Raw genomic sequence first — 22,846 nt, forward strand, 5'->3', positions numbered from 1 at the left:
ACTCTGTGTTCTGTTAGCGAGGAAATTATAAATCCATCGACCGACTTTTCCCGTTATTCCTTTAGCACGCATTTTGTGCGCTATTACGCCATGGTCACACTTGTCGAAGGCTTTTGCAAAGTCTGTATATATTACATCTGCATTCTTTTTGTCTTCTAGTGCATCTAGGACCTTGTCGTAGTGATCCAATAGTTGAGACAGACATGAGCGACCTGTTCTAAACCCATGTTGCCCTGGGATGTGTAACTGATGGGTTTCTAGATGGGTGGTGATCTTGCTTCTTAGGACCCTTTCAAAGATTTTTATGATATGGGATGTTAGTGCTATCGGTCTGTAGTTCTTTGCTGTTGCTTTACTGCCCCCTTTGTGGAGTGGGGCTATGTCTGTTGTTTTTAGTAACTGTGGGACGACCCCCGTGTCCATGCTCCCTCTCCATAGGATGGTAAAAGCTCGTGATAGGGGCTTCTTGCAGTTCTTGATGAACACGGAGTTCCATGAGTCTGGCCCTGGGGCAGAGTGCATGGGCATGTCATTTATCGCCTGTTCGAAGTCATTTGGCGTCAGGATAACATCGCATATTGTGTTTTATTAGCATACTTGTTGGTATATTTTACCATTAATGTATATATATCTTTCCTTCAGACTATGGCAGCTGAAGTGAACACTGGCGAGTCTTTAAACACCAATGTGCAACTATTGGCACCCGAGACCACAGAGACCAGTGTACAACCACTGGGACCTGAGACCAGTGTACAACCACTGGGACCTGAGATTACAGAGACCAGCGTACAACCATTGGGATCCGAGATCACAGAGACCAGTTTACAACCATTGGGACCCAAGGCCACGAAAATCAGAGAGAGACTCCGCAACAACCTGGATGAGTGAGAACATATTGTTTTTCCACTTGCCATGATCATAATTGTTATATCCATATCCATCGTGTGGGCGGTAACCAAATGATTACAGAGACAAATTCTGGGTAACAATGGTAACGAACTGGTAATAATCGTAACGAATTGTTTACTTAGACGTGAACTAGGTCACAGGAAAAGGGAACATTTGTAACATTTAGGGATCGTTATTACCAAGACGTTACGTCTTCTTCATCGGATACATTAGTGACCAGTGTATTTGAGACAGTTGTAAGACAAGTAGGGGAATGTCTTATTCATCTACTTGTCGGTCTTGAATATATTAATATAATGAGCCACGGGAACATTACAATATAATTAAATGTGCGTAGGAGTTATCTATATTAGCACTCAATATTTTAGCAAGTTATGGTTGAATTTTGACAAGCTTAATTAACTATATTATTAATATTATATATAAGAAGCAGTACACCAGTAGGGGCACACAACGTCTGCAAAATGGGAGGCACTCAATTTCGACCCAAGGAAGAGAACAGTCCAAATCCTTGTATCAAGTGCCCCTCACTAGCATCAAGGGACCTCCCCCGAGGAGTATTGACAATGTGTGCGCGTCTCTCAGATTGAAAGTTAAGCATTTTTAAGTGTGGTCAGTAACTGGAGAGATAACCACATAACTAAAAAGATTGTATGTAACAAACCAATGAAAAATTTACTGATCGTCGAGGGGTATGCCATGATCAAATATTGGTTTATTAGGTATAAAACCTATCGTCTACAACAGGGTCATGAATGAAGTTTAAGAATTACATCTTTGTTATGCACCCTATACCCATCCAGTGGGTGGTTGTCGAAGCATTACAGGCACATAATAGGTCCAGGGACTTGGTTCCAAAGTGTTGATAGCTAAGCAAGGATACTTGAAATGCAAGAATAGGAATTAAGGTCTCAGTGTATATGCTCTAGGTCTAGGAGATACTTATTGCCCAAATTATATATATGTACTGTCGTCCGCAGAGATCACCAGAGAGGGAGACTGATCTATCTGATACGTTTTTCACTGTGGTTACTTTGCATAAAGTAATTATTGAGAGAATATGAATACTAATTGAGATGATATCACCAGTGAGGAGAACACCGAGTTGAGCAGAGAGGACGCAAGTGTGTTAAAGGCTACACAGTCAGGAGAGAGGTTCACTCATGCTCTCCTTCACCATGAACACACCCTACACACCCTTGTGAAGCATGGATGTACCATGGTGAGTTAAGCTTACATCAATGCAAGAAGTATGAATATAAGTCACATTGTCGTGGCCGGAACAATCCACCACTCAATTTACAAATGAAAACTGGACGAGGCTTTTGGTCCCCAGCCATTTTTTGTTTTACACATATCGATTTTATAGGCTAAGAGCTGTTATCTTACCTCAGCCCATTTCCTTCAGTCGATTAGATTACTTCCTATTCCCCAAGTCGCTCCCACTATAAAATAAATTAGGGGATTAAATAGACAATTAGTGTAGTTATGGATAATTGAGGTGGTAACGGTAGTGCTTACAGATAGTAGATTACGAGGGATAACTGGAGTGGTGATGCAGGTAGGGAATGTGGAGGTGGCGGCACTGAGTGGAGAGGTAGCAGCCGTGGTGGAAAGTGAGGGACGTCAGGACGAATGGAGGAAAACCTTGGAGGAGGACACCCGCAAGACCAACCTAGTACTGGAGAAGATACAACAGTACTGGCAAGACGCTATCACACTTGCTGTGCCTGAGGAGCTCTATGACAGTCTGTGTCAGCTGAAAGGTCAGTGTCGGCTACGAGGACAGTATTAGGTACAAAGTCTTTGTCAGCTACAAAGTCAGTGTCAGATACAAGTGCAATGTCAGCCACAAGATCTTTGTCAGCTACACAGACAGTGTAAGCTGCAAAGTCAGTGTCACCTGTACGGTCAGTGTCAGCTGCAAGGTTTAGTGGCTCATTTCACTTCCAATCCTTTCAAGGAGTTGCCGCAATGCCTTGAAGGGTTCCTGATCCAAAGAATTGGAGCTGCCTTCCCCTTGGATCAAGCCTAATTACCATTCACTAGGAGCTATATGACCCTTGTGGGTTTTGCCCTGGCCAATGGATTTAATAATAATAAATAATTCTTGCACTGACCACGTTCGCTTAACAGCAAATAGGTACCAAGGAGTTAGTTAAGTGTTGTGGGATGGGTTACACTGGGTAAATAAATTTCCTTGGTTCAATAACTCTCAAGATGCCATCCACTACGTACGCCAGAGTGGAGCCAGGAGTTGATAGAACAGAAGCAGCAGGTGATTGAGGGTTTGCGGGAAGAGCTTCGAAGCCTGGACATCACCTACACAGAGGAGATGCTGCAACATACCCGCCAGAGGTGCGAGTTGCTGCGTCGCATCATAGAACACGTCACAGAGCTACACCAATCCTACCGCGCCTCCCTTAGACAGGTCCAGGTGCGTCACTAGGCGTGCATGAGCGTGTTCGATAGGAGTGAATGGAGACGAATGGTATTTGGGACCTGACGATCTGTTGGAGTGTGAGCAGGGTAATATTTAGTGAAGGGATTCAGGGAAACCGGTTATTTTTACATAGCCGGACTTGAGTCCTAGAAATGGGAAGTACAACGCCTGCACTCTAAAGGAGGGGTTCGGGATATTAGCAGTTTGGAGGGATATGTTGTGTATCTTGATACGTATATACTTCTAAACTGTTGTGTTCTGAACACCTCTGCAAAAACAGCGATTATGTGAGGTGAAAGTGTTGAATGATGAAAGTATTTTCTTTTTGGGGATTTTCTTTCTTTTTGGGTCACCCTGCCTCGGTGGGAGACGGCCGACTTGTTGAAATATATATATATATATATATATATATATATATATATATATATATATATATATATATATATATATATACATATATATATAATGTGCCGAATATGTAAAACTGGTCAATTAGCAAGAACTCATTTAAAATTAAGTCCTTTCTAAAATTTTCTCTTATACGTTTAAAGATATTTTTTTTCATTAATGTTAATGTAAAAAATTATAATTTTGCACCAAAAGAATCTTAGAAAACTTACCTAACCTTATTATAACAAGAACAATTTATTTTAGCCTAACCCAACTAAATATATTTTAGGTTTGTTTACAATAATTTAATACTAAACAAACACAGTGAAATATATTTTATTCGTTAGGTTCAGAATGATTTTGGCGAAATTATTGCATACACAAATTTTCGCTTGTCTTATATGGCAAGATGAGCGTTGCTATTTAAGCCAAGATCGCAAGTTCTGCCTATTCGGCACGATATATATATATATATATATATTAATTGTGTGTGTGAATGAAGTCTTTGAGAAGGCTCTATTGTGGGTGAAAGTGCTTATGAGTGAGAACTTTCTATGAAAAATCTCTTGGGAATGTTGCGGTTTTTTTATTCTTTGGATCGTGATGTTCCATGCACTACTATAGAGACAGATGGAGAACGAGTGATGGTGAATATCTTGTTCATAAAAGAAAAAGTGCTCCAAGTTAGACGAGAAATGTTGGTGTTTGCAGGAGGTGGCCGACAAAGAGAGGGCAGGTCTAGTACAGTACTACGGAGAGGTGTGGGACGAGGCTGTGACCGAGCTTAACCAGCAGTTACAAAGGCTCCTCCACGAACGCCTTCACAACAGGACTTCACGTATGGAGCAGATCATCGAACTCAAACTTCACGGTGCCGCCCCCTACACTGCCATCAAGGACAAACTTGACTCTGATATCGAGAAGGTTGGTGCTCAGAGAAAATCAATGTACCTCACCAGGTTTGCATTGAAGAATGACTTCACGCATACATAAAACACCGTAGCTATTATTATACTTTTCTATTTAATTTATGTTATTCTGTCTAGAGTATTTTTAAGCATGTTATTTCAGTCTAGCTGAACAGAAAAGAGTGAAGCCAACGTTTACTAGTTGTGGAAAATTGCATTTAGCTGAATGTATCATTATTTACATAACGGTAAATGAACAAAGATAATTATTATTTATCAGTTAGACAAGTAGGAATTTGGGACACCTAGGTCGCAAAAAATGTCCCCCTTCGATACCTACCACTGTCATATCCACAAATTGCTCTGGACCTATTAATTACAAATGAAAAATACATCACCAGGAATGCTGGTAAATATATAAATTTGTGGACTGTATATTAAATTAAAAAATGATTATATATAAACACATATACATAACAGAAGGAGAATATCTTAAAATCATAACACTCACCAATTTGACTGGAGATTAATGTGTCATGTACAGGACCCCCCCTTTTGCCTACATTTATGAAGAATTTTACTGGCCAGAAATTAAACATAAATTAGACAGCTTATCTGAGGTTCCTGGAGTTGTCCTCTCCTGTCGCCTGATACTCAAATTATGCAGGAATGCACATCCAACAATTTCGCCTCCTATTTGAGAGGTGTCAGCCCGATTTTAACCTCTAGAGCACGAAAAATTCTTCCCATTATTCACGACGTGTTATTCAATTCAAACAAAATGGCGACTGACCTCCCCAGCCGCAGATTTGCCATTTTCGATAACATATTCTTTTAAAAATACAATATAGGGCATCTATTTACCTATAAATTACCGTATTTCCGGAAAATATGTACAGTATTTTCCACACTAGTGTTGATTATTATATGTAATTATATTCATGAAGAACGCTAAACCCGTAGGAGTAACTGAACATGACTGTAACCGTACCACCCAGCTCCGGACCTTAGGAATGGGATGTAATCAGATTTGATCCAAGGAAGGGGAGGGTAGCTCTAATTGCTTGGATCGAGAGCTCTTCATCGACATACAACTAGTACCCTTTGAAGAGGTACTAGTGTTGAACGAGGAATTTTAAATGCATGTAAATTCACACTGTGATAAGTGTTGGAGCCGAATGATTAAGTCGCTTTGCATCACATAGAAAGAAATTTCTCAGTCATATTAATATTTGCCTGTGTTACTTGTATATAGGAGGATGGACTTCATCACTATGGTCAGTCTTTTTACATCCAAGCTGTATGACCCATGTAAGTTTAGCTCTTGTTTTCGAATATAACGATAATCCTCCTCCTCCTCCCTCTTTATCTCTGATTCGATGCGTTTTGCCTAATTTGGTCTGTCCATGTTGAGGACAATCCCCGGTCGGGGAAACCAAGGACACAGTCACAAAGATGGACTACAACAGGTCTCAGAGCGGTAAGGGGCCCCGATGATACCAACTTTTTAAACTGCATGCAGTGTTTGCACAGGTGATGGTAGAGGTGATGCGAGTGAAGGCGGCGCAGCAGGTGGAGGAGAGCCAGCTGAGGTACAGCCAGCAGGTGCTACAGCAACAGTATCGAGAGACCACCGCCCTCGTCAGTGAAGCTCGTCGAACTCTTAACGCTCTCACACCCAAACTAAACAACTACAGGAGGAAGGTGAGGCTTTGTCATCTGTGTGTCTCCTGCCAATAAACATCCAGAGGTGAATATCTCTCTGTTCTGATTGTGGGATTAAACTATTCTTGGAATTAGCGTAAATGTGAATAGCAACCATAATTAACTGCTAGTGGACGTTGTTTCCTGTCATTGTGTTCCGCGGGTGTTAAGGGCAATATCTTTACTATGCACACCATACCCGTCCTGTGGGCGGTAGTCAAAAGATCAGAGGTACATAAAGGGTCCAGGGACTGGGCGACAAGGTTTTTGATAGCTGAACAAATTACAATGGTAATGAACTTTACATGTTTAATCTGGTCACAGTCGTAATGAGTTATTTAGGACGGACACACATACAACGTGGTAATGCTTTATTTACAGTGAACAAAGTCGGGGTATTTTTCCCAGAATGGTTTATAATATACCACTGTGGATAAAATACTTTGACGTATCTTGAACATTTCTGAGTAAGTTGTCTCCTGAATTCATTAATTTTATCGCATTCCGGTGCATAATGACGCAAAGTGTGACAAATGTCCATCTGGCAAAGTTTACATTTCGTTAAGTCTATATCTAGTGGTGATTTAACCTCCCTGGTGACATCTTCGTTTTCAAATTTTGCTTTTTGTTGTTTACTTTTCCATCTTTTCAGTGTTGCACCTCTTGGGTGAAAGAGGGAGACATTTTAGGGTTAAATAACTTTAAGGTTGTCTTCTTCCTTATAGGACTTTTGCTATAAGGAACTGGAGCTATTTTCCCCAACCTTTGATCAAGCCGGATCACCTTCCATTATCCAGGCGCCCTTCATGGATGTAACACTTCCCCATGAATACAGTAATAATGTTTTCTTCTACTTTGCAGGCGGAGGCAGCAGAGGACCGACGTGTAGCAGGAGAGAGGGCGACGGTGCAGGAGAGGACGAGGATGCAGGAGTTAAATAAGCAGTATCGGCAACGTCTGACTTCCACCAACGCCACCTTCAGCCAGCGAGTGCAGGGGCTCTGTCGCATGCATTACCAGGAACTACATGCCCTCGTCATGCAGGTCTCTTTATCTCTCGACTTTTATCCAAACTTATAGGTGTAATAAACTGAGTTGCTGATGCAAACGATCCAATATGCATTTGTATTTTTATTTGATTCGCGTGGAATGCTAAACCCACAAGACTCGTACAACATCAGGGATTCCATATGAAGACAGTTTGCTGAAGGCGTCGGTGTGAAACCGAGATATACTGTACTCGTCTTTTGTGTCTTAATGTCTACATTTAGCTGTCTGTCTGCATTTTATATTGAGAGATCATTTAGAGAGCAAAAACTAATATTATCATATGCTATATATACACAGTTCATGAAGTAAGGAATGCTCATTAAGTGTCTGGTTTAGCTAGCATCAGTCTCTTTATTGTACATTTCATTTAGCATTACACGTTATATTTTAATACAGTAATTTAATTTATAGGTAGTACAGATCTAGGGCTCATTTGTCCAGTATTTACAGATAATTTTTTTGACACATTTTATTGTAAAAATCATAAAAAATACTACTTCATATTTTAAAAGCAGTTACTGTGACACACTCTGAAGTAGGAAAACAGATTAGTCTGTAAAAACGAGTAAAAATATATAAACAAAGGTTGTCATTACAGCTAAAGTCGTAGCCACAAGTTACAGGGGCGGTCACGGACCGGGCCGCGTGGGCGTTGACCTCACAACACGCTCCAGGTATACTCCGGGTATGTGTGGCACATCCATCATTGCTCATTGGCTACTCATTGTTGTAGTTACTGAAGCGCTAAACTCGCGTGGGTGATTCAGCGCAAGTAGGCTCGGCCCGATCCCAAGCCATACATTTCTATCAGTAATGAAAATGTGAATTTTCCTCCTCTTTTTTTAGGTTTCCCCTCGTTACTGTCTGTGACGAGTTTAGAGCTTCACATTAGTTATGTGCAGCTTCATTTGTTAGATATTCCTTAACTATGAAATTAGGCCTATCATATTTCAAGTGTGGGTATGGTTACCGAAGGTGGTGGAGGTAGAGCGAGCCATCCAGCACGGAGTGTATGCGAGGGAGTGGGTTGAGCCTGATCTCTCCGCTCTCACAGACCTGGCCCCACAAGCACCCAACTTGCGGCACACAGGTGCACTCCACGCTGCTACCAAGATCCTCAGGCCCTCTCAAGGTCAGCACTAAATAGAATTCTTGCTTTCTGCATGTCGAGATTGCTGTTAGAATTGAGTGCATATACTTACTGTTGACCAGGCACTGTGTATCGCCACCAATGGAAATAAGTCACTGTCTGACTTTTTGGCTTATCCAAGGCTCTCTTTACATATTCTGCTATGTATGATAACTGTATTTGTGTATACCTGAATAAACTTACTTACTGACCAGTGTATCAACCACTAGTACTTAGGTGTTTTTTGTGTTATCACCATGACAGATGGGTCAGTAGATGGGGAAGGAGGCAGACCGAGCTTGAAGGAGCAGTTCCTAACCAGCCTGGCGGAGGACGCAGCTTTCCTTATTACTGCCGACACCTCACACCTTGCGTGTCATGGTCCTCTCCTCATGCTCGAACATATATTTTGGGTATGTCACGTCTCTGGCGCATGCTCTTTATATCCATACCTTAAGGACCTCTGCTTATGTTTGTAAAATAACTTGGATAACGCAAAAATATCTTGCTGATTATGGGGCTCTCAAGATCCGCTTTTTTACCTCTCTATTTATATATATTGAGCTTTTGCATCGGTACGGATTGCAATGGTACATAATGGGTACAGGGACTGGGCCCCAATATTATGTTAGCTAAGTTTCAATAGTATCAGCTTAGTAAAGAACCCCCTACTACAGGTGCTCTGTATTTAAACTTATATTGCCCAACAATATTGGTTCCTTGCCTCTTGGGCCCAATTGTATCTACTGTGTAATATATGTATGGAACTTTCGTGTACTCCATGCTCAGAAGTTCATCTCACTCCCTTGCAACAGGAGTTGAGTGTGCACTCGGAAAGGGACGTGGTGCGCCTCCTGCAGGTTGCTCAGCGACGTGTGTCTCAGCGTTCCCTGGAGTTGCCTGACAGGTACACCAACTTTTATTTTCGTATCTTTAACAAGGGCCTTGGGGTGCTTCACAAGTAAAACCTAGGGGTTATTTTTTTGTGTCCATTATTTTTTATTATGCATGTGTGATAACGTAATTGTATGGCTCATAGCATTTAAAAAAAATGTACACGATTTGCCGCACTTGCTGTGTGGCGCAACACATTACAGTTGTATATAGTTCTGCTGTCTTCTAATTATGTCCTAGAATCTGTATTAATAAAGCCACTGGATGGCGAAACGTCTACAGTAAAGATATCCAGATGTTGCACATGTGTCTAAACTTTCACATTAAAGTAAACTCACCTCTAGGAGCAAAATCTTATATTTAATCTTGTTTCAGGAGGGCTGAGGTCAATGAGGTTAGCGGTAGTGGCGACGAAGGCAGCCTACTAACAAGTTAGTATTGTGCACTGCTACATTAGCTATAATGTACACTACAATGCCATGTACACTAGGCTATATAATTCATAAGGCTATACAAAAAAATCTTTCGTAAAGATGTTAAAACATTAGCACAAAACAAGAGACACTGAATTAACTTCTTATTTGATAAATTTCAACAATATAGTATTTTTTAACGATAAATATATGTGACCCTTTATTTTCATTGTTTTTGTTATATCTATGCCCTATATTCCTCTTTCAGGAAGTGAGCGATTGTTTACTACAGAAGACGTATTGAATGTGCTTATAGAATTCTTAAATGACAGGTGAGTATACCTACGAGGGTGGTGGTGACTTCTTGACCTTTGACCTTTTCTTTTAACTATCGGTTGACTAGCACGAATTAGCTCTCCTGTGACTGAGCTTCTACCGCGTCGGTGACTGAGTTGTTCCACGTTTTTATTATCCTGAAGAAGTGTTGTCTCATGTTCCTGTGACTCGACTCATTGTATTGATTCCATTCATGTCTTCTGGTCCTGGATTTGTTCTTACTAAAAATGTCCATAGTTTATATATTGCAGAAGTATTTTGTATATCAAGATAAGAGATAAGATAAGAGTTCGTTCGGATTTTTAACCCCGGAGGGTTAGCCACCCAGGATAACCCAAGAAAGTCAGTGCGTCATCGAGGACTAACTTATTTCCATTGTGGTCCTCAGTCTTGTCCCCCAGGATGCTGTGCGTTCCTCCATGGCTCAGAAATGTGAAAATGGTATGGTGATACAGACGAGATGTGCAAACATACGTAGAGTTCAGGACATTTATTTGTGGAAACGTTTCGCCACGAGTGGCTTCTTTCAGAAGCTACTCGTGGCGAAACGTTTCCTCTAATAAGTGTCTTGAACTGTACACGTATCTTGTTACTCATCAGAGATGTGGCTTGCGTAGACATTCCTCTTGAACTCGATCCTTCCATCCTCACCCTAGTCTAGAGGAGTATTGTATCTTGGACCTTTTTAGTTTCGCTTTGGTGCCGGGGAAGAGCTCTTGATCAAAGGGACTGGATTTATCCTTCCCTTCCTTAGATCGACTCTGAATGCTTCTTATTCCCCAGGCACTATACGACCCTAACTGGTTTAGTGCTTCCTTCTGATTAAAAATACGTCAACAGCTTTCTGATGTAGGGTTCCAAAGTGGGTTGATCAGAGCAAGAATACATATATGATGTATTGTGTTTTGAAGACATCTTTGGATTTCCAAATGCTTACCTGGAGAGAGTTCCGGGGTTCAACGCCCCCGCGGCCCGGTCTGTGACCAGGCCTCCTTAGGTCAGTGTCCCAGGATGCGACCCACACCAGTCGACTAACACCCAGGTACCCATTTTACTGATGGGGAACATAGACAACACAGGTTGAAAGAAACACGTCCAATGTTTCTAATCTGGCTGGGAATCGAACCCAGGCCCTCGCCGTGTGAAGCGAGAGCGTTAACCACCAGGCCACCAGAGCCCCACATTTTTTTAGCTGCACATTTTTTTTTACTAATCTATCATATCTTTTGACCATGCCCACAGTATGGGTATGAAGTGCATAATAAAAATATTAAACTAACATATACCGCTGTTATTGTCTTCGGGAGATTAAGGGGCTAGTTTTGGTGCGATGCTGCTTCAAGGTGTTTTGCCTTGATTCCATGAGTTGTCTTCACGGAGGGTACTCTCTTCTCTACTTTCCCCGACCTATTTCAGTAAACTGTTTCAGGCAGTCATTTATTTGATCGTTCCTGTGGACTATATAGGTCTTCTTGTGGTTTTCCTCTTCACTGTCTTGAAATCAACCACTACACAATTATTGTCAGCACTATGAATTATTATTATTATTATAATCATGGGGAGCGCTAAACCCGTAGGATTATACAGTGTATGTGGGGGGATGAAAGGTATTCAGACTCAATTCAGGGAACCGGAGCATAAATCCAATTCTCTAGATCAAGAGCCCCTCACCAGCATCAAGGAACCTCCCTTGAGAGGTCAGCACTATGAAGAAACCTTTATTCGGATTACTGATCCCGGAGCATTAGTGGCACGTGTTAATGCAAGAAAGACAAGAAGTGTGGCTCATTTCAGTTGGGGTCCTTTTTAGATTCTCCCAGGATGAGACTCTCAACAATCTACTAACTAGTAGATATTTATTTACTGTTAGGCAGCAGGGGCAGGTGGTAGGAGACTTACCCATGTATCCCGCCTCACCCAGGGTTTAACCCAGATACTGTAGCAGCATTCTGCTACAGTACCATTTACAGTTTCCCATTAAAAAACTCTATATCCTTTATATGCATGGATATTTGCTGTAATGATAATATAGGCTCCATTTTTTTGTGGGATAGCCTTAGAGAGAGACGGTAATTGCAATTACTTGATGATATCCTCATCACTCTACTGAAATCTCCCTGCTCAGGCTGAAAAATCAAATACAGTAAATGTGTGAAATCCTTCTTGAGTGATAAAATACGTCAGGTAACTATTGTTAGATTTGGTTGTCACAGGATAAACTACCATATAGAATAGGGTAAAGGACACTGCGGGTGCACCTAATTTTGTTTAAAAAAAATTCTCTGGGCTGAGCACACAGGCATTCTGCAGGGGGTAGATCTTTCGGGGGAGGCGACTGCGAAGAAGATCTATACACTCAAGAAGGAGAAGAAGCCGCCCGCTGGACCGCCTTTCTTGAGACGTTTTGCAAGAGAACTAGGACGTGGGCGACGACCAAGGATGCTCTTTCCAAATACAAGGACGTTCTCACAGGTGGGTGTTGGTGGGCTGTCTTAGTGAGGATGGATGCTAGTTCTGGTTGGTACTGATGTAGAAGGGTGGTGTTGGTGTGGGTAGATAGAGTAAGTGGGGAGGGTTGATGGTGAAGATATGTAAAGACCATGCATCACTGGTCCAGTTAATATGTAAAGCAAGTGGTTCATAGGTTGATGAGATATTTAAGAGAGACCTTCACAAGCGATAAAGTAGATACCTACTACCACTCTTTCACTAGACACATGCCTCCTGCCCTCCAGGACGTCTCGAGGAGATGAAGAAGGTGGAGCGTCTGCAGAGGGAGAATGCTGAGCTCAGGTATCTCCTGCAGGGTGTTGCTAGCGATCTATGATCTGTAGGATGTCAGCAGCGATCTATGACGTGCAAATTGTCTTCAACGATCTACTGCAGGGTGTCGTCAACGATCTATGACCTACAGGTGTTTTCAGCTATCTGTGACCTGCAGGGGTTTCGTCAGCTGTCTATGATGTGGTGCAGACTGTTAGTGACCTGTTCTGATACCACACAGTATGCTCACTTAGGAATATATTATAAAAACATGTGGGGCGAGAAAAGTAGAGAAGACTACTGTAGAGGCCGGATTTTTGCTGAATTGGTATTGTGACTTTTCATTTTCCTGAATGTTGGTTATTTCAGAACTTCAAATTGGTGCCTTGAAAGGCCCCTGATCCAAGGAATTAGAGCTCTCCTCCCTTTCCTTGGAATAAAACTGATTATATCTCCTTCCCATGCGCTGTACGGCCCCTACGGGCTTAGCGCTTCCCCATGAATATAAAAATTTCAAGCCCAAATAAAGATAGACTATACACTCACTATAAGCTCAGTCTTATTTACCTCTGTCTCATGTATTTATGTGCCAAAAACAGGTCTTTCTCAACCTATATTAGTTTCATTGAACTTTTCCCTATGGGTTCACAAGACAGGGAGACCTAAACAGTGAGGCACTATTCCCTTGATAAGGCTAAATAATGAGGCACTATTCCTTGAATTGTACTTGCTCTTACTTTCTTTCCTTCGAACCTAGTTACTTCTTATTCCCCAAACGGCTAACTGGTTTTCTTGTGAAGGGATTCATGAAAACCGGTTAGCCGGACTTGAGTCCTGGAGTGGGTAGTACAGTGCACTCTAAAGGAAGGGTTTGGGATATTTGCTGTTTGGAGGGATATCTGAACTGCCGTATCTGAACGCCTCTGGATGGCTTAGCGCTTCTTTTTTATTATAATAATAATGAGCGCCTCTGGCAAGACATTGAGTGTAAGTGATGGATGGTGGAACACTTTCAATATATATATATATATATATATATATATATATATATATATATATATATATATATATATATATATATATATATATATATATATATATATATATATATATATATATATATATATATATATATATATATATATATTATATATATATATATATATATATATATATATATATATTATATATATAGATTTATTTTATATTTTTATTATCACACCGGCCGATTCCCACCAAGGCAGGGTGGCCCGAAAAAGAAAAACTTTCACCATCATTCACTCCATCACTGTCTTGCCAGAAGGGTGCTTTACACTACAGTTTTTAAACTGCAACATTAACACCCCTCCTTCAGAGTGCAGGCACTGTACTTCCCATCTCCAGGACTCAAGTCCGGCAGGCCGGATTATATATATATATATATATATATATATATATATATATATATATATATATATATATATATATATATATATATATATATATGAAGCCATTCTCTTTGGCACGAAACATAAACTGAGAAGGGTAAATAATTTTAATGTCCAGTGTAATGGGGAGCCCATCACTTTGGTTTCATCAGTAAAATATCTGGGAATCCCCTTTGACCCATGCATGTCAGGAGAATTGATAGGGAACAATGTAGTAAAGAAAGCGAATGCCAGACTGAAGTTCCTGTATAGACAAGCAGTGTCTACCTACTGAGGCTCGCAGGACCCTATGTCTAGCCCTTATACAATGCCATATGGATTACGCTTGCTCTTCATGGTACTCTGCCTTGACAAAAAAAAAAAAAAAAACTGAAAGATAGACTGCAAATCACCCAGAACAAAATCATAAGATTCATCTTGGGGCTGGGACCAAGAGAACATGTAGGCCAAGATGAATTACAGCAGTTGGATATGCTGAATGTTGAAGACAGAGTAAAACAACTGAAGCTAAATCATGTTTATAAAATTGCTCACAAACAGTGTCCAGAATATCTTGCTGTCAATTTTGTCAAGGTTGGGAACCAAAGGAATCATAGTACTAGGTGGAGAGAGCACAACTTTGTAGTACCCACAGTCATTGGCCAGGCTTCAAACACCTTTTATTGTACAGCAATAAAGGAATGGAACAGAGTACCCGCACATGTCAAAGCCAGTCATAGCATGAACCAGTTCAAGAAGAGTGCCAAAAGGTGTCTGATGAATGTAGCTACAGAAAGGGAGGGGAATGATTTTACATTTTTTAGTTAACATACGTGTAAATTTTACCTTATTCCTAGTAATGACCATCGTATTGTAGATAGTCTTAATGACCCTCGTGTAGTAGATAGTCTTTTTAGTATGATAATAAGATGTTATCTTCATTATAGAATAATAAGAAAATATTATAACCTTTATATTATAATAATAAGGTAAAAAGACCCCAATGGAAATAAGTCACTCTGTCTGACTTTTTTGTGTTATCCCAGGTTCTCTACACATCTGCTGCTATGTATGATAATTCTATGTAACTGTATTTATGTATACCTGGATAAACTTACTTACTTACTTATATATATATATATATATATATATATATATATATATATATATATATATATATATATATATATTTATATATATATATATATTTATTTATTTATTTATTTAACATGCTGGCCGTCTCCCACCGAGGCAGGAGACCCATCATTCACTTTATTACTGTGGAAAATTACATTTATCTGAATGTATCATTATATACATAACAGTAAATGAACAAAGATAATTATTATTTATCAGTTAGACAAGTAGGAATTTGGGACACCTAGGTCGCAAAAATGTCCCCCTTCGATACCTACCACTGTCATATCCACAATTTGCTCTGGACCTATTACAAATGAAAAATACATCACCAGGAATGCTGGTAAATATATAAATTTGTGGACTGTATATTAAATTAAAAAATGATTATATATAAACACATTTACATAACAGAAGGAAAATATCTTAATCGTAACACTCACCAATTTGACTGGAGATTAATGTGTCATGTACAGGACCCCCCCTTTTGCCTACATTTATGAAGAATTTACTGGCCAGAAATTAAACAATTTAGACAGCTTATCTGAGGTTCCTGGAGTTGTCCTGTCCTGTCGCCTGATTCTCAAATTATGCAGGAATGCACATCCAACAATTTCGCCTCCTATTTGAGAGGTGTCAGCCCAATTTTAACCTCTAGAGCACGAAAATTCCTTCCCATTACACTAACGTTGTATCCAATTCAAATTAAATGGCGACTGTCCCTTCTCCCCAGGCTCTGTTTCTCATTTTCTATGACATAAATGTTATTAAATACAGTATGGCCATCTATATGCATATAAATACTGAATTTCTGGAAAATATATACAGTATTTTCCACAATTACTGTCTTGCTATTTATAATATTTTATATCGGTAACCTGCTGTATAGTCCTTGTGGCTTAGCGCTTCTTTTTTTATTATAATAATAATATATCGGTAACCTGTAGGGTGTTATTTTTCACCACAAAAAATCAAATGGGGTCACAAGTGTTAGTGAAGCTGGAGGACTTGCAGTTAAAACAGCTTTACCTGAGATGATGAATAAGATGTATGTGCATCACTTGGGTGTCTTTATTGTCTTTATTCCTGTGTAGCAGGCTAAAAGTATTCTTGAGATGATCAGTTTCTCAGCCTTGACAAATGGTCAGTCCACCAACCTGAGATTTGCAGTTTTGTTTGTGAAGTCATCATTCCCATATTTCCCACACTGAGGAGGGTTAGGTCCCCTGCAGGCAACCATATGTTAGAGTAATTGCGAGGTATGTAAATGCCACAAGTCGTACTGGCTGGGCTTTCCACGACGACAAAGATACAAATTGCAGAACACGTTATTATCACAGGTACAGGTAGGTTCGCCAGAACGGGCTCTGACTCGGCGATATGCCATTTAACCCTGGGTCAGAAAGGCCTTGGTTGTCGAGATTTAGAGCTGCCATTATGTGTTTTCCGTATATGATGACCCAGAATGTCCTGTCTTCCTCACTTGGAAGTTGAGCCTACTCACTAAGCTGTGATTCATTGGTGGACAATACGCTTCTTCGATAAGAGGCAATAGGTATAAAGGGAAGTTTAGTAATGGTCATCTGAGTCAAGACCTCTAATGATTCTTCGACATTACCCCTATGGGGTAAAAGACTTGGCAGACGATGCTCCATCCCCCCAATGAAAAGCAGGGGTGTCACTAGCACGTTAAGGGACCATACAATAAGTGTCAGGGGCCCGAGACTGTTCAACTGCCTCCCAGCACACATAAGGGGGATTACCAACAGACCCCTGGCAGTCTTCAAGCTGTCACTGGACAAGCACCTAAAGTCAGTTCCGGATCAGCCGGGCTGTGGCTCGTACGTTGGTTTGCGTGCAGCCAGCAGCAACAGCCTGGATGATCAGGCTCTGATCCACCAGGAGGCCTGGTCACAGACCGGGCCGCGGGGGCGTTGACCCCCGGAACTCTCTCCAGGTAAACTCCAGGTATGGCCAAGAGCCGTCTTTTGTTAGTTACCATGTTGAGTAGACTAATGAGTATGAAATATCAAATATGATTTATATTTTTTTTATGTTCCACCAAGGATGACCCATCTAGACTCGATATGATTTTTTTTTAGGAATGAACCTGGGGCGATACAAAACCACCTCCGTGGCCGCCAACGAAGTATCCGGGAGGCTGCCTTTCTCTTCGATCTCAGGACTGGTGTTAATAATTTGAATATTCTTCTCCATCTGTTATTATAGTAAAATATATGGTAGCTCGTGGCTCAGTGGTGGCGCCATACATTCACATTTCCCTACACCTGTTGCCGTTCACACAACAGTAAATAGGTACCTGTGTTAGCCAACTCTTGTAGATGGTATCCCTGGGAAGAAGACCAAATGATCCCAATGGAAATAAGTCATTTTCCTTGGTTTTGTTAGTTTATGCTGGGTTACCAACCCTCGGTATTAACAATCAGAATAAAATATTCATCATATTTACAGATAAATATTAACAAAAAATATATAGTATAGTTATTCCTAAATCTCCATTTTCTCTAATGATAATTTTTTCTTGAATAGTGTAAATGTTTCTAGTCTTTAGAATGCCTAACTGAGATGTCACGAATATTGTCATAAACTCATTTTGACTTAGCTCAGGATGGTAATAATATGAAGAGTAGATGAGAGATGGATTTATGGGAAGGTAGGCCTTGGATGATGGAGGAGGAGGCTGGAGGAAACACACCAGTTTCTGACTTGCTGGTAAAATATCAATATTTGACAACACGGGAGAAGCAGACGACGCTGGCAGGAGGTGGAGGTAATACTCCCTTGTCTCTCTCTCTTTCCACTGAGCTGGATAACATAAACTCTCACGGGCATACAAGTAACAAGTTACTTTAAAATGTGTGTGTGTGTGTATGGTGGGAGGGAGGAGCTTGTGTGGCACTGAATGACTCGTAGAATCACCTGTCACTCGTGACAAACTTGTCACTGTGGCACTGTCATGCAGTGTCTGTGGCACTACTGGCACACTTACGTTAGGAAATCCAAAGAGGACGCACACTTCTTACTGGTGATTGAAACATTTGTAGTGTTTGTCAGTGTGGCTGTGTGAGAGATTGACTGTCACAGACCGTGTAGGTTTTTAAATCCATAGGGTTGTACTGAGTACAAGAGCTGTACTTGTTATTATATTGAGTACTATATATGTCACGGTCCCATTAATAAGGTCTTTGCTGTAAAATTTCCTGCAGAAGAAAAGAACACGATTAAATTTTCTGTAATTACAAATGTAATGCTTTCACAGCAATCCCTTGTGCTGAATGTATTGAGTACGGCTCAATAAAAACATAAAAATAATCATTCTTACAATCATAACTAAGCGCTAAACCTACAAGGGTTACACAGCTAAGAAAACCATTTTAAATAGTGTGATTATGGTGGTGGTTTGTAGGAGGAAAGACATGACATAAGTCCAGGTTTTAGTGAGGTTAAACCCTTGTGTGTTTAGCGCTTAGTTATGCTTATAATAATAGTGAGGCTAATATCTCATCAGGCAAGGTAAGAGTGTGGCCAAACCTGCATGACTGAGACCTTTTAAAAGTCCGTTTCACATTGCCTTGGTGTGTATGTGTGAGACCTCATATCTCCCCAGGTCTAAGATTATGGCAGTTCCACATTTGCCCAGGTCTTTGCAAGACTAGTAGACCCATATTTTCTCAGGTCTGTGCAAGACGATGGTAGTCCCATATTTCCCCAGGTCTAAGGCTATAGTAGTCCCACATTTTCCTGGGTCTGTACAAAACTATGGTGGCCCTTGGCCTTGTAGACAATGCTCTCAACTCACACAAAGTGTCTGTGATTTGATCTCCAGCAAGGGTGGAAACATTGAGCATGTTTCCTTACACCTACTGCCCCTGTTTACCTAGCAAGTAATTAGGTACCTGGGTGTTAGTCGACTGGTGTGGGTTGCATCCTGGGGGACAATATTGAAGGACCCCATTGAAAATAAGACAGAAAGTCACTTGATGATGCCCTGCCTTTCTTGGGTTATCCTGGGTGGCTAACTCTCTGGAGTTTACCTGGAGAGGGTTTCGGAGGTCAACGTCCCCGTGGCTCAGTCTGAGACCAGGCCTCATGGTGGATCACGGCCTGATCAACCAGGTTGTTACTGCTGGTTAAAAATCCAAACAAAATCTTAGGCCAGTTTTGTATAAAGGTGCTACCATATATCCCGGGTTTGTTGCATTACTCGGGTCTGTGGGAGGCTAGTCCCTTTGAAAGAGCCAGTGAGGAGATCTTGATCCAAAGAATTGGACCTGCCCTCCTTGAACTAATATCCTCATCATTTCCCAGGCACTGTCTGGCCCCAGAAGGTTTAACGCTCTCACTCCCTCCCTTTTGAATGTAATGTAATCAGAGTGAGGTTATTCTCACATTACCTGGGTCTGAGAGAGATTAGTTTAACAATACCCCTAGTCTGTACAAAATTGATATTATATTGGGTTTAATTTTGCCTTTTTTTTATGTCCACTTGTTATAAATGCAAAAACTGATATTACATGGTGGCATTAAACTGAATTAACATCAGGTTAATGTTTGCGTTATCCTGGCTAATTTACACTATATGTGATAATTGTACTTTGCGTGCCTGTACCTAAATAATCTTACTAATGTTACGTTCTGCATAATATCTAGAAAGAGAATTTGACAATAATCTTGTACTGTATACATTGTGTAAGTGTGTAGGGTATGCATGTATATTTGTATAATGTGGGGTTAAAAGATGAAGAATCTAATACAAAGTGGGAGTTGTCACAGTTGCTCTTTGCAGACGACACTGTGCCTTTGGGAGATTCTGAAGAGAAGTTGCAGAGGTTGGCGGATGAGTTTGATAGGGTATGTAAAAGAAGAAAATTAAAAGTGAATATAGAAAAGAGTAAGGTGATGAGGATAACAAAAAAATTAGATCACGAAAGATTGGATATATTGGAGGGAGAGAGTATGGAGGAGGTGAATGTATTCAGATAGTATTTAGGAGTGGACGTTTCAGCAGATGGGTCTGTGAAGGATGAGGTGAATCATAGAATTGATGAGCGGAAAAAGGTGAACGGTGCACTTAGGAGTCTGTGGAGACAAAGAACTTTGTCCATGGAAGCAAAGAGGGAAATGTATGAGAGTGTAGTTATATCCAGTGCTTTTATATGGGTGTAATGCATGGGTGGTGAATGTTGCAACCAGGAGAAGGCTGCAGGCAATGGAGATGTCATGTCTGAGGGTAGTGTGTGGTGTGAATATAATGCAGAGAATTTGTAGTTTGAAAATTAGGAGGAGATGCAAGATTACTAAAACTATTATCCAGAGGGCTAAGGAGGGGTTGTTGAGGTGGTTCAGACATGTGGAGAGGATGGAATGTTTTAGAGTGTATAAATCTGTAGTGGAGGGAAGGCAGGGTAGGGGTCAGCCTAGGAAAGATTGGAGGAGGGGGTAAAGGAGGTTTTGTGTGCGAGAGGGCTTGGACTTCCAGCAAGCATTCATGAGCATGTTAGATAGGAGCGAATGGGAACATGGTTTTTAGGATTTGACGTGCTGTTGGAGTGTGAGCAAGGTAACATTTATGAAGGGATTCAGGGAAACCAGCAGGCTGGACTTGAGTCCTGGAGATGGGAAGTACAGTGCCTGTACTCTGAAGGAGGGGTGTTAATGTTGCAGTTTTATAACTGTAGTGTAAGCACACCTCGGGCAAGACAGTGGTGGAGTGAGTGACGATGAAAGTTTTTCTTTTTCGGGCCACCCTGCCTTGGTGGGGGACGGCCAATGTATTAATAATAAAAAATTATACAAATAAACATGCATTATACATTATATTGATCAGCACTAGCTCTTAAGAATCCTTATTTTGATGATTAAGACCAGATACATAAGTGCTCAAGTATGCAAGATTGTTTTAGACTTTGTGAAGGATCATTTTTAAACTTTCAGTACTCAAAACTTGTATGAACATCACACAGACAAATTAGCTGATATGAAGCTATTACAGAATTACCAGTATATATTATTTATTGCCTAACCATATTTCAATTTATTTATTTAATATTAGTCTAGGGTTTTCTTAATAAAAAAATTTTCAAAATATAAATTTCAGATTTTAAATATTGTCCAGTATAGCATACAGTGTACTGTACTGTTTCATTGTTAAAACTAATATTTTAACACCTGAACCTTTTAAAAACTATGGAAAATGACACTTGTGTACAGTTCAGGATATTTAACAAATGTCCTGAACACTCGGTAAATGTCCTGAACATTCAATAAATGTCCTGAAAATTCAATAAATGTGCTGAACTGTACACAAGTGTTCATTTTCACAGTTTTTCAGTATCATTATTCCATTTAAACCTTTTATAAACTAATTTAGTTTTTGGCACTAAATTACTGCATGTCAGTGTGTGTCATGTGAGGAAAGGTGTGGCATATGAAGAAGGGTGTGGCACATGGGAAGGGTACATACAGCATTTGGGAAAGCATATGTGGAAGGGTGTGTAATATGAAGGGGTTCAGCATGTAAGGAAGTTTGTGGCATGCGAGGAGTGGTACGTGAGGATGGGTGCAACATGTAGAAAAGGGTGTGGTGTGTGAGGAAGGGTGCAGTACATAAGGATGGGTGTGTCATGTGAGGAGGGGTGTGTCATGTGAGGATGGGTGTGGCATGCAGGGAGGTACTAAGTCTTGATCTTATCTTTATCATTGCATATTTATATAATTGTAGTATTGCTCTCTGACATCACTCACCTCTCTACTGTGCAGCACTTGTATAGGTTTATTGCTTTCTTTTGCAGTTAAGTGTGAAATAAAGTACAATACATATTTTTTAATTAACTGCAAGTTGTTGAATGTGAAACTCATAAGTGCATTTAGAGATTAACAGGAGTATCTGGCAGTGTCTGGGTTGTTGCTAATATTAAATTACCAAGTTTTCAAGTAATCAGCATATCCTGGATGATTTTTGGGGGGTTAGAACATGAATACAGTATTATATCTTTGAAATCCTATTTTAAATAAGATACCAGCACCATAACTTTTCACTAAACTCAGTGTACTTCACTTTGCAGCATCATTCATGTTCATACTCAACTTTGCACCTTTTTACTGCAGAGTATCATTCATATTCACTAATCACTTGGGCACACTTGCTTTTTGGCCATATTCATCTCCACTGTTTGACCCTGTACATCATTGCTTCCTAGGTACCATTCATTTTCACTATTGTATGTTAGATGATCTAGTGTTCCCAGGTAAATGCTGTTCAAATTATTAACATGGTTGGGCTGGAACTTTCTTAGACTTTTTTTTTAATTATTATTTTTTGGTGGTTTTGGTTTTATACTCAA

General features: G+C 40.3%; 2 protein-coding genes across 4 annotated transcripts in view; both read left to right on the forward strand.

The window, feature by feature from the left end:
• Positions 1-644: 644 nt before the first annotated feature.
• LOC128696002 (dynein regulatory complex protein 1-like) lies at positions 645-13,479 on the forward strand. Its single transcript, XM_053786980.2, has 14 exons — positions 645-884; positions 1,999-2,131; positions 2,471-2,675; positions 3,153-3,346; positions 4,454-4,666; positions 6,184-6,354; positions 7,216-7,398; positions 8,380-8,536; positions 8,798-8,946; positions 9,349-9,440; positions 9,803-9,858; positions 10,109-10,172; positions 12,476-12,648; positions 12,912-13,479. Exons 1-14 carry the CDS (start codon positions 646-648, stop codon positions 13,001-13,003), a joined length of 2,121 nt encoding a protein of 706 aa, XP_053642955.2. The 5' UTR covers position 645; the 3' UTR covers positions 13,004-13,479.
• A 4,646-nt stretch (positions 13,480-18,125) lies between these two features.
• LOC128696095 (CUE domain-containing protein 1) overlaps positions 18,126-22,846 on the forward strand; it is a 79,644-nt gene continuing 74,923 nt past the window's right edge. The window contains exon 1 of one of the 3 annotated variants that reach the window (XM_053787162.2): positions 18,126-18,273. The gene's annotated coding sequence lies outside the window, so the exon portion shown is untranslated. Of the gene's footprint in view, positions 18,274-18,318; positions 18,340-18,376; positions 18,529-22,846 lie in introns of those variants that run through there. The other 2 variants (XM_070095024.1, XM_053787163.2) reach the window with 2 other exon arrangements.

This window comes from Cherax quadricarinatus, chromosome 48, assembly GCF_038502225.1.
Source record: "Cherax quadricarinatus isolate ZL_2023a chromosome 48, ASM3850222v1, whole genome shotgun sequence".
NCBI classification, from domain to species: Eukaryota; Metazoa; Arthropoda; class Malacostraca; order Decapoda; family Parastacidae; genus Cherax; species Cherax quadricarinatus.

Bases quoted from the DNA above. Each gene is read 5' to 3' on its own strand.
- LOC128696002 (XM_053786980.2), top strand. From the start codon at position 646: ATGGCAGCTGAAGTGAACACTGGCGAGTCTTTAAACACCAATGTGCAA. The intron at 9,441-9,802 runs GTACACCAACTT...ATCTTGTTTCAG, and splicing joins TCCCTGGAGTTGCCTGACAG to GAGGGCTGAGGTCAATGAGG. The intron at 9,859-10,108 runs GTTAGTATTGTG...TTCCTCTTTCAG, and splicing joins CGAAGGCAGCCTACTAACAA to GAAGTGAGCGATTGTTTACT.